The 12,798-nt window shown below is 34.1% G+C and overlaps 1 protein-coding gene across 1 annotated transcript in view; it reads right to left on the bottom strand.

Annotated features, from left to right (window-relative positions):
- SLCO6A1 (solute carrier organic anion transporter family member 6A1) overlaps nucleotides 1-12,798 on the bottom strand; it is a 125,530-nt gene that overhangs the window by 16,471 nt on the left and 96,261 nt on the right. The window contains exons 12-13 of the mRNA XM_032284693.1: nucleotides 3,408-3,472; nucleotides 802-939 (exon numbers count right to left, since the gene is read on the bottom strand). Of these exons, the coding sequence (XP_032140584.1) occupies nucleotides 802-939; nucleotides 3,408-3,472 (203 nt within the window). The remainder of the gene's footprint in view (nucleotides 1-801; nucleotides 940-3,407; nucleotides 3,473-12,798) is intronic.

The raw sequence follows: 12,798 nt of genomic DNA, 5'->3' as shown, positions 1-12,798 counted from the left end.
TAACAGATGAATAAATTATGATTCAGGAAGATTTGATAAGTTTTCTTAAGTAATAAAAACATGTCTAGACTTTCCCAACACGTTGACCACATCTCATACCACCATGGAATCTTGATTCCCTATATCTCTTATGTATTCAGCAAATATTGAATGATTACTGTGTTCTAGGCACTACTATATCGTTGAACAAAAGAAAAAATACGAAGTGTATATTTAACTGAAATAAGAGTAGCGTGATGTTCTCCAATGGTGCAAAAATTTTGTTCAAACTTATCCAATGTTTTACTGTGGAGGTAGAAAGGGTTACAATGTCAAGAGATTTGTTTGTATTTGGGCAAAAATATTTCCCAAAACTAAAATTCTGCTAATTATCATTCTTTATTTGGGAACGATTATGTATTTAATACACTGACTCAAACACGTAAATTCTATGGCACTTAGTTTCTAAAAAATGTACTATATAACTAGATAATCCTCCTTTTTTAATTTTTTGTTTTTGAGAGAGTCTCACTCTGTCATTCAGGCTGGCACAATTATGACTCACTGTAGCCTCGACCTCGCAAGCTCAAGAGAGCCTCTCACCTCTGAATAGCATGTGACAATATGCTTGGATATATTTTTTATTTCTTTTAATTTTATTTGTAGAGATGTGGTCTCACTCTGTTGTGCAAGCTAAGCCTCCTTTACTCATCAAAGTACTTATTTCATTCACAGTTTATTATAATTCTGCCTTACTGTAAACAACCATAAGTCTTAAAAATAATTTTATTTCTCTCCATTTCCTTAATACGTATCACTTACATATTCCTACCAATAGGTAAGCCATTTTTGTCTGGTTATATATCCAACATTGTCCTGTGTGTCCACATTTATTAGTGTCTCGAAAAATACAAGAACTTTCTCCTGATGTTTTAAAGAGTAATGGTCCAGGAATTGTCCCTATGAGAAATGCAATGATTGAAATTCTTTATGAAAACACTATAGGTCAGGATTAAAATTATTTTCTCTTAAACATGTAATGCATACACACATAATATATATGAATGATGAATCATCATTCGAAACATATCACTTAAATTATCTAAAATTTATTTATAGATAGGATTGTTAATCACTGGAAACAATGTGAGTTTTCAGAAAAAAAATCCATATCCCTGTAGGTATGAAACAATTAGTAGTTTTGCATCTGTTTAGAATGTTGTCCATGTTGTTATTTAGATGACATTTCAATTTATTTTAATTTTGTGTGAAAAACTTAGGAGAAAGTACTTAAAACAGAATTACCAAATACTGATTTTGTGAAGTTAGTATGTAATCAAAGATCTCTGTGACATTTTCAACTACTGAAAAAATGAGTTTGCAAATGTATATCTGTTATTTATCAGGACATTGAGAAAAATAACTGAAAATGCAAATACACTGATGTGTTTATAGTAACCCCAGATTCAGATGACCTCAAATCCAGAGGACCAGCTGTGCTGCCTAAGGGAAACCTCTACATAGTCTCAGACAAAATCTCCACAGCAACAATGTTACTTTCAGCCAAAAGTGAGTGAAAAGTTACACACACACACACACACACACACACACACACACAGAGTTGCCCCCAAACACACCAGATTCAAATTCTCAGAACTAAAATCTCTGACGATTAATCATCTTTCTTAAGCAAATATCAGAACCTTCTTGCCTAAACGACTCTTGATTCTTGCCAATCCCCATTATCTAGATTCACTCCTTTTGGTGAGTGACAGCGTTCTCTTTTTTATAATTGCTCAAGGTTAAAAAAAATAGACTACTATTCATTTTTTCTATTTTTTACCATCTTTTCCCAATCCATCATACATCTTTGTAACACTAATTCCAAAGATATTTTGGATATACTGTTTTCACTCTATCTCTACTACAAACCCTAGAATCCACTTTAATGCTTTTTTTTTTCTTTTGAGACAAAGTCTTGCTCTGTTGCCCAAGCTGGAGTGTAGTGGTATGATCTCTGCTCACTGCAGCCTGTCTACCAGGTTCAAGATATTCTCGTGCCTCAGCCTCCTGAGTGGCTAGGATTACAGATGCCTGCCACCATGCCCAGCTAATTTTTCTATTTTAGTAGAAATGAGGTTTTACCATGTTGGCCAGGCTGGTCTCAAACTCCTGACCTCAGGTGATCCACCAGCTTCAGCCTCCCAAAGTGCTGGGGTTACAAGAGTGAGCCACTATACCCGACCTAATATAATTGTTAGACTTCAGCAAAAGCCTTCCTTTTCTTTTCCTCCACATTTATTTTCTGTAAGTACTTTTTCCTCTATCAGCAGAGTTACCTTTTACTTTTTTACTTTTAAAATTATTATTATTATTATTATTATTATTAGAGACAGAGTCTTGTTATATTGCCAAAGCTGGTCTCCAACTCCAGGCCTCAAGGAATCCTCCCTCCTCAGCATCCCAAAGTGCTGGGATTACAAACGTAAGCACTGTTCCTAGCCAGTGTTATATTTTAAATGTAAATCAAATAATATCTATCATCTGCTTAAAATTATCTGGTAGAAAAACTCTGAAATATCTATAGACCGTTTTTGTCTACAATATTTAGTAACATCTTAATCTACTCTCTCCCATTCAAAAATACATCAGCCTCACTGGCTCCCTTTCTGATGCAAGAAACTTCCTGTGTACTGACTGTTTCCTATGTTACCTCTTCCATTACAAATCTCTGATCTAGTGAATCATTGTCCAAAACAAAAATATTCTCTAATTTTTCCCAGTTAAAAAAGCTAATTTTAATCAAGCATGTAGATCTAGCTATAGAATGATGTCTCTGATCCCTATCAGAGCCACACTTAGATTTTTCTACATTTTTTTATTATATGTCTTTCAGTCTTGCAATCCATGAACTTAGTCAATCAGAGGTTCTAAAATGGTCATAATTTGCATTTGAAATCTAGTTTTTGCTATTTAAGAAAGCCAAAGAAAATAACACATTACCCCCCGACATTTATTTGTTCTTAGGAACAAATAAGTCTTTGAAAACATTAGATTCAGTGTTGTTGGTGATGAAAATTTTAAAAATCCTTAGGCTAGGTTAGTGACTTCCCAAACATGCAGACAACGTAAAGTATTACAAGAGTTTTCTATGAGCTTACCAAACCACATGTCTGAGACGATTAATATATTTCAAATTAAATTTGTTGTCTCTTCTGATCAAATATCATATGCATATTTTATTTGATAATTTGAGAATTAGGTATTCCCTCTTTACATTGTCTCCTAAATTCTGCAAAGCAGCCTGCCCTTTCACTTGCTTTGTGTCATTTACCATTATTTACTTGTAATACTAAATATATATGTAGACACATATACAAATTAAAAAAACCGATTTGATGTAATAAAAGATGGCCAAAAATACATACCAAATATTCTCAAAATCACATAGCTTACACCCAAGGCCAGAGAACGCAGTGTTTCAGGTACAACTCTAAAAGTAAATAGCAATGATATAGTCAGTACATCATTTTTATTAGCACTAAGAATGTATACTGTATATATATATATATATTTTTTTGGTGCATCAGTTGTACTAAGAATCTTCAGCCAGTTTAAGCTGGCCTGTTAAAGGACTACAACTCCCCCTTTCTCCATATTATGCCCCTTGCCAGCCAATTCCAAAGGTCCTTGATCTTCCGAAAGAGGAAGGTTTTCACGGCCCAAACCCTCTGCCCCTGCTCCCTTTCCTTTGCTGGAAAGAGTGCTAGATTTTATACTTATCTTTTTTTCATTCTGTCATGTACACCTATTATTTTAGATTTTTTTTTTTTAACCCCTGTGAGATTCACTCTCCACATTTTTCTACCTTGCTCTCTGCCCTGGGAGGTTGAGGTAAATGGACTATATCAATGGGCTCTCCTGTCTTCTGGCTACTGATTGGGACACTTCTGAGTGAGGGAGGAAAGTGAGGTCAAGATCTGTATTCCAAGGCTCCCTCCAGGCAGTTACCCAGGCTGATTGTGTCCGATGAGGGAAAGAGTCCTCCCTACAGGACCCCTTTTTCCTTTCCAGCCTTTGTTTCCCTTCAGGCCTGGAGTGGAAGGATACCAGAGATAATGCACTATTTTTTTGGAATTCCTTACGCCTTACCTATGTTTTAAATAGTCACTTTATTCAATATTACTAAAATTGTTCTAATTTGACGGTGCCACCTCTTTCGTGTTTGACCTGTGACTACTACACTCACTATTTAAAACCTAAAATAAATGAAAAAATAACTTTTCCAAATATAAAGAATGAAGATTGCAGTATTTCCTACTGATCAAACCAAGTATGTATTTAAAAAAAAAAAAAATGCACGACAGGACATATTAGGAGTTGGAAAATAAAAATACAATTAAAAATAATCCTTAAACATTTTAGAAAGTTAAAAAATATGGACTATATTATTAATGGGCATTTAAAATAAACTCAATGCTTACTCTTTGTTACTTTGCCTTTAAACTTGGACAATAAACTGTATTATGACCCGTACTTCATCCAAAATAATCAATTTATAAAAATATAGCATATACACAGTATTTTGTAATATTTTGCAGAAAGTGAGACAATTCTACCCAGATCAACCTAGTAAAAATATATTTCTTCCCCATATATTTACTATTAGAAAAATAAAAACAAATTAACCAATTCTCAAATAACTAAATTGTTAAATAAATAATAATTTACACTTTTATTATGAGCAGATTCAGTATAAAAGAGTTAAAAAAGTGTCATGTTTTCAAATCACACTTTAGTATAGTTTTTGATATAAAATGGAAATGTTGCCTAACTATAATTCAGTGCTCTCCTTTTTTAGCATAAGTAGTTCTCTTATATGCCATATGATATTGGAGCACATATATAGCTGACCATTATTCATAAGGAAGTAGTATTTATGTATCTTCAATTTGACTGCAACCGTTTTTCTAACTAATATAGAAAACAAAATGAAAGATTAATAATTTCCAGGATTTTCCAAAATTAGTTAAGTGAATAGCACAGAAATAAGAGATATGTATGCAAAATTAAGATTTTAATGAAAAACTATAGTGCTTTAACAAAAAAAGTAGCATTAAAAAATTACAATTTGATCTATAAAAGAATCATTTAAGGATTTTGTGAAATAAACAAAAATTGTCAATACTCTCCCAAAATGTAAAAGGAAGCTTTCATCATCTTTTGTATGGCCTCTAAATTTATATTTTTAGTCCATATATTTCTTATGAACATGGGTTCTAAATGTAAGTTGTTGTCTTGCACAAAATCTGTTCTTCCCTTAGAACTCCCTGTTTAAAAAAATCATAAAAATGGAATCTTCATTTACACACTTCTCAAGCCCAAATCTTGTAAAAAGGCATTTTTGAAAAGGTCTTTTTTTCTCATATACCACAGCCAATCCTTATCCCTTCCGTACATTCTCCATATAAGAACTAAAGTGATTTTTTAAGATGAAATTCTGATTATTCTACTGCCTCACACTAGGATCCTTCAATGTCTTCCCATTGTTCTTAGAATTTAATCTAGAATTGCAAAGAAAATTTGAAATGGTCAGCCTGATCTAATCAGTGTATTTCCTGCCACCTCCAAACTTTTGTCCCATCACCCTCCTTGCTTACCACATTCTATAATAGAACACTCTTATAAAGCTACTTCTCCCACCAGACATTTTGCATCTGTTGTTCCCACTGTGTGAAGAACTTACCTCTCATCCTTCAGGGTTTGGTTCAAATGCAATTTCTTCAGGAATACCCTCCCTGAATCCCCAGAATAAGTTAGACTATCATGTAATTTTCTCATTGTGTTTTTCTACATTTTTTTCAGGGTATATTTTAATATTACAATTAAATATTTATTAGTGAAACTACATTTTTTTTATTCTGTCTACCTTGTTACACCTAACATTCATCAGAGGAGCAGAGACCTGTTCGTTTGTGTTCCTCTTTTATTCCATATTTGTCCTTAAAGTGCTCACCCACTCTCTTGTTTGAATACACAATGATTACCACAATTAAGGGGCATAAATATGTTAAAATTATGAGGACACGGGGAAAATGTTGAAGAACTAGTTTTCTTAATGAGCCTCTCAATGGAAAGATATGGAGAAATCATGATTCTTTATTGTTTATACTGAAGCCCTTCACTGCTTCAGATTTTAGCAAATTTCTCAAGAGGAAAAATTAGTTTGTCATTCTTAGCCCCATGTGATCGCTGTAAACTCTGCCTGTTTGCTTGTCTTCCGGTTGTGACGCTCAGCCTGGGCCTAGTCCAAATTGTCAGCATCTAGCCTGCATCAAGAATTTGGCAAGTACCTCACGGGCAGCTTTAGATGCCCAGTTCACCTCTGAAAGCTTCTGTTCTCTCTGGAAGTTTGATCCCTTTAGTCCTTCGCTTCTTTTTGACTTTAAATATATGACTTTTATCATTTAAATCAGCCTTTCCAATTTTTCTCTATATGAGCATTAACTTGTTGCAAATCACTGAAAGCTATCCCATTTCCACGGCTTTAATGATCACTTATTTGACAATAATTTCACATTTAACATCTTCAGCTTTGACTTTTATTGAACTTTTAAAGATTGAACTTTGTTGAATTTGTAATATTATTACATGCTTTGGAAAGCAAAACAGTGTAAAGAAGGCACACTGGAGAAATTTGCTTGCTTATACTCCCATCCTGTGTTTATCTGCAAATAGGTAAAGTTCTTTCTGTAAGGTTATCTATATCATATTACACATAATATTATATGTAGTATAATATCATACAAATAATGTAATATAGATAATAAAAATCTGAGAAAAAGCTAAGTGCAAAGGAACAGGCTGGTTGAAAAAATGATTGCACTTCTGAGCAATGCAATATTATGCAACAGTAAAAAATAAATAGAGAGGGTCTCTATGTTTATATAAAGAGAGATATTAAGTATATATTGTTACATTAAAAAATCAAAATAGAGAATGGTGAATATAGTATGCTACCTCCTGTGTTGAAAGGACGAATATTGAGGTGTATATTTATAGTTACTTATATATATAAAGAAACACTGAAAGTATAAAAGAAAGTAGTTTAAATTGTAACCTTTAGGAGATGGGTAGCAATGGGAATAATTTTGGGAAAAAAAATATATATCATGTCACACTGGAGCCACTTTTCAACAGTCCATCTTTGCTGTACTTATTTAAGATTAAAATTCCCATATAAGTTGGAGTTTCTTTCTTTCTTTCTTTCTTTCTTTTTTAATTATACTTTAAGTTCTGGGGTACATGTGCAGAACATGCAGGTTTGTTACCGAGGTATACATATGACATGGTGGTTGGCTGAATCCATCATTCTGTCATCTACGCTAGGTGTTTCTCCTGATGCTGTCCTTCCTCTAGCCTCCCATTCCCTGCTATCCCTCCCCTGCCCCCCCCCACCATCCCCTCACAGGCCCTGGTGTGTGATGTTCCTTTCCTGTGTCCATGTGTTCTCACTGTTCAACACCCACTTATGTGTGAGAACATGTGGTTTTGACTTTCTGTTCTTGTGTTAGTTTGCTAAGAATGATGGTCTCCAGTTTCATCTCTGTCCCTGCAAATGATGTAAACTCATCCTTTTTTATGGCTGCTTAGTATTCCATGGGGTATATGTGCCACATTTTCTTTATCCAGTCTATCATTGATGGGCATTTGTGTTGGTTCCAAGTCTTTGCTATTGTAAACAGTGCCGCAATAAACATCTGTCTTTATAATAGAACAATATGTAATCCTTTGGATATATACCCAGTAATGGGATAGCTGGGTCAAATGATATTTCTATTTCTCAATCTTTGTGGAATCACCACGCTGTCTTCCACAATGGTTGAACTAATTTACATTTCCACCAACAGTGTAAAAGTACTCCTATTTCTCCACATCCACTTCAGCATCTGTTGTCTCCTGATTTTTAATGATAGTCATTCTAACTGGAGTGAGATGGTATCTCAATGTGGTTTTAATTTGCATTTCTGTAATGACCAGTGATGATGAGCTTTTTTTCATGTCTGTTGGCTGCATAAATGTTTTCTTTCGAAAGTGTCTGTTCATATCCTTTGCCCACTTTTTGATGTAGTGTAGTTTTGTTTTGTTTGTTTCTTTGTAAAGCTGTTTAAGTTCTCTGTAGATTCTGGATAATAGTCTTTTGTCAGACGGATAGATTGCAAAAAATTTTTTCCCGTTCTTTCAGTTGCTTGTTCACTCTAATGATAGTTTCTTTTGCTATGCAGAAGCTCTTTAGTTTAATTAGATCCTATGTGTCTATTTTAGCTTTTTTTGCCATTGCTTTTGGTGTTTTAGTCATGAAGTCCTTGCCTATGCCTATGTCCTGAATGGTATTGCCTAGGTTTTCTTCTAGAGTTTTAACAATGTTAGGTCGTCTATTTAAATAGTTAATCGGTCTTATTGAACATCCTTACAGAAAAGAATTTTCAACCCAGAATTTTATATCCAGCAAACTAAGCTTCATAAGTGAGGGAGAAATAAAAACCTTTATGGACAAGTAAATGCTGAGAGATTTTGTCCCCACCAGGCCTGCCTTACCAGAGCTCCCAAAGGAAGCACTAAACATGGAAAGGAACAATCACTACCAACCACTGCAAAAACATACCAAATTGTAAAGACCGTTGACACTATGAAGAAACTGCATCAACAAATGGGCAAAACTACCAGCTAGCATCAAAATGGCAGGATCAAATTCACACATAACAATATTAACCTTAAATGTAAATGGGCTAAATGCCCCAATCAAAAGACACAGACTGGCAAATTGAATAAAGAGTCAAGACCCATCAGTGTGCTATATTCAGGAGACCTATCTCACATGAAAAAGACACACATAGGCTCAAAATAAAGGGATGTAGGGTGATTTACCAAGCAAATGGAGATCAAAAAAAAAAAGGAGAGGTTTCAATCCTAGTCTCTGATAAAACAGACTTTAAGCCAATAGAGATCAAAAGAGACAAGGGCATTACATAATGGTAAAGGGATCAATGGAACAAGAAGAGCTAACTATATTAAATATATATGCACTCAATACAGGAAGACCCATATTCATAAAGTAAGTTCTTTATGACCTACCAAGAGACTTTGACTCCCACACAATAATAGTGGGAGACTTTAACACTCCACTGTCAATATTAGGCAGATCAATGAGACAGAAAATTAACAATAATATCCAGGACTTCGACTCAGATCTGGACCAAGCAGACCTAATAAACATCTATGGAACCCTTCACCCCAAATCCACAGAATATACATTCTTCTCAGCACCACATCATACTTATTCCAAAACTGAGCACATAATTGGAAGTAAAACACTCCTCAGCAAACGCAAAAGAACAAAAATCATAATGGTCTCTCAGACCACAGTGCAATCAAATTAGAACTTAGGATTAAGAAACTCACTCAAAACTGCACAACTACATGGAAACTGAACAACCTGCTCCTGAGTGACTACTGGATAAACAATGAAATGAAGGCAAAAATAAAGATGTTCTTTGATACCAGTGTGAACGAAGATATAGTGTACCAGAATCGCTCAGACACATTTAAAGCAGTGTCTAGAGGAAAATTTACAGCACTAAATCCACACAAGAGAAACAAGGCAAGACCTAAAATTGACACCCTAACATCACAATTAAAATAACTAGAAGAGTAAGATTAATCAAATTCAAAAGCTAGCAGAAGACAAGAAATAACTAAGATTAGGGTGGAACTGAAGGAAATAGAGACACACACACAAAAACCCTTCAAAAAAAATCAATGAATCTAGGAGCTTATTTTTTGAAAAGATCAATAAAATAGATAGACTGCTAGCCAGACTAATAAAGAGTTGAGGTGTATTTCTTTCTTTCTTTTTTCTTTTTTTGATGTGCACATACAATTTAATATAACCTTCTACAAGAGGTTTATTTCTATACTCTCTGTTTGTTTATAAGTCACTGCTTTTTTTTTTAATTATTGAGATTTTTATGGTGCCTTTTAGCTTATGATGGTAGGCATCAATTATTGTGCTTCTCTGTTTTAGATTCCCAAGCTACTCTTGCTTGTTATTTTTCCATAAGAACTTTAGAATCTGGTTATATAGTTCCACAATTCTACTGGTATTTTCATTATAAATTAACTTAAGGAGAATTGATATACTTGTGGTGTTGGCTTTCAATAACACAAGACACATCTTTTCTGTTTGTTCATGTCAGACTGCTTTTGTGTGATATTTGAGTGTGTGTGTATATGTGTGTGTGTGCGTGTTTTGTTGTTCACTTTTTTTAAAGTATTATCTCCACACAGAAAACTGTAAAAATAGTACAAAGCTTGCCGTTTATCTTCTCCCAACTTCTCCCAATAGTGACATGTATATGTGTAACACAATACACATCTTTTGGCTGGTAGGGACTCTGCAGGGTCCTGAGGCAGTACTGGGTAGCCCATGTTCAGGGGACTGGGTATACTAGCTCAGGTCTCTCCTTTTCCTCTTACAGAGCCATGAATGCTTCACTCTCATGACTTTATCTAATCCTAATTACCTCCCAAAAGTTCCACCTCTCAAATACAATAGTCAGATTGCCCATTCTCTTAATACTATTACAATGGGGATTAACTCTCAACATGAGTTTCAGAGAGGATAAACACTTAAGCCATACTAATCATTTAAGATAACATTTCTTGAGTTCTTCCATATCAAAACTCTTTATACTAGTAGGGCCTTTTGTTGATGTTGAAATAATTAGCTTAAATGTTATTTCTTTGAAAATTGTTTCTCCAGTCTTCTAATGATGAATACTGCAATTCCAAAATCTGATTCCAAACTTTTTTGCTTTCCCTATTCTTAGATGACAAGAAGTTTACTTTTTTTCACATTTAAATTAACTAATTTTTTTTTTTTGACATATCACAGTACTGATTGTTCTGGGTCAATTTCCCTAGACACTTAGTGTTCTATTTCAATACGGACATTCACATCTTATATTACTTTAGTATTTATTCATTATTTTTATTATTTCAGTATTTATTTATATATATCATTATTTCAGTAAAGTTTAAATAAATTCAAGATTGAAATATATATTGTTTGATTGTTTAGGTGTTCTTTTTTAGGAATTCCAATTATATGTATCCTCAATCTTTTTTTTTTTCATATTGTTTATATTTGTCACTTTAATATTTTCTTTCTTTCTTCCTTTTTTTTTTAGACAGAGTTTCACTTCTTGTTACCCAGGCTGGAGTGCAATGGTGTGATCTCGGCTCACCATGACCTCTGCCTCCTGGGTTCAAGCAATTCTCCTGCTTCAGCCTCCCGAGTAGCTGGGACTACAGGCACATGCCACCATGCCCAGCTAATTTTTGTATTTTTAGTAGAGACGGGGTTTCACCATGTTAACCAGGATGGTCTCGATCTCTTGACCTGATGATCCACCAGCCTTGGCCTCCCAAAGTGCTGGGATTACAGGTGTGAGCCACCGCGCCTGGCCATACTTTATTTCTTTATTTTTATTTTATATTCTCAAGATTTCTCTCTCTCTCTCTTTTTTTTAATGCCCCTTACTTGATTTCTAGGTTGTCTTTTCTTCATTTTGTGATTTATAATCTAGGTTTTATTTCTGAAGTTTTTTCTCTTTTATTTAGTTTCTGAGTTCTGTCCATTCTTATTTCAAGCCTCCTCCATCTAGTTCTTTTCTTCTATTCTGTGGCCATGATTGTTTCATTTTTAAAGTTTAAACTCACATGTACTTACCTTTATATTTTTATCGGATTCATGGTAACATTTTTTGGTGAGTTTTTTCTATAGTAAAGTAATATTTGATCATTTTCATTTCATTCATAACAGTTATTTGTAATTTTGTACACAGGCAGAATCTTTTCCTTTTCTACTTACTCAGATTTGAATGAGATATTTTTTCTTAAACTAAAGGAAACTTTCAGGTATGGTGCATGGGCCAAGCTTTGAACCTCCAAGTTATCTTTTCTATTGATACAATAGAGTTAAATAAGACTCCCATGTGTATTAACACTTCCTCTGCCTCTCCAAATTTGTCCTAGTTCAGTTTTTACTGACAGCCCAGGGTTTCTAAAATCTCTTCACATTTCTTACTTTCAGAGGTTGTATGCATTCCTTTGCAGAAAGTGTATTTCCTGGCTGTTTTGAGGTGTGCCATGTCTGGACCTCCTGTGAAATTTTCAAGCCTTTTTCTCATTCTTTCCTGAGAGATTCTTCCTTGACTTATCTACCTAAGTCTTACTCCCAGAAGATCCATATCAAGACCAAACACTCTCCTTCTGAAATACATGTTGGAGATATCTGTGATCTGTCAGCCCTGCAGTCCTGTCTGTATTTTCTGTTCCTCATAACATGTTTCTGAATCTATAAGCTGGTTTCCAGTCCTGCTTGAATTTTGGCAACGCTTATATGCAATTTCAACTTTGTCATTTTTTGGGTCTATGTCATAATTGTACTGAAACTATAATGTATGTGTGTGTGTTTTATTTTCTTTGCCTAGTTATCAAGAGAAGTGACATTCAGAACTAAACTTCTAAAATGTTACTTTTATCTCTCTCATCTCACTGCTGGAAACATTGTTTGAATGTTTCACATGAACATTAACTAATAAATGTTCAATATTGTATTGATCATCTTCAGTTTGAGCTTTCTCTTTTCCTTGTATTTCCTATGTCAGTTAATGGACTTATCATTCATTCAGTTCCAAACTGCAAGTCTGGATATAATCCTAGATTTCTCCATATTTTATACCAGGTATATCAAAT

This window comes from Sapajus apella, unplaced genomic scaffold, assembly GCF_009761245.1.
Source record: "Sapajus apella isolate SASKATOON/1434 unplaced genomic scaffold, GSC_monkey_1.0 scaffold1, whole genome shotgun sequence".
NCBI classification, from domain to species: domain Eukaryota; kingdom Metazoa; phylum Chordata; class Mammalia; order Primates; family Cebidae; genus Sapajus; species Sapajus apella.
The sequence above is the reverse complement of the archived record's forward strand: the minus strand, read 5'-3'. Positions and strand labels throughout refer to the sequence as shown.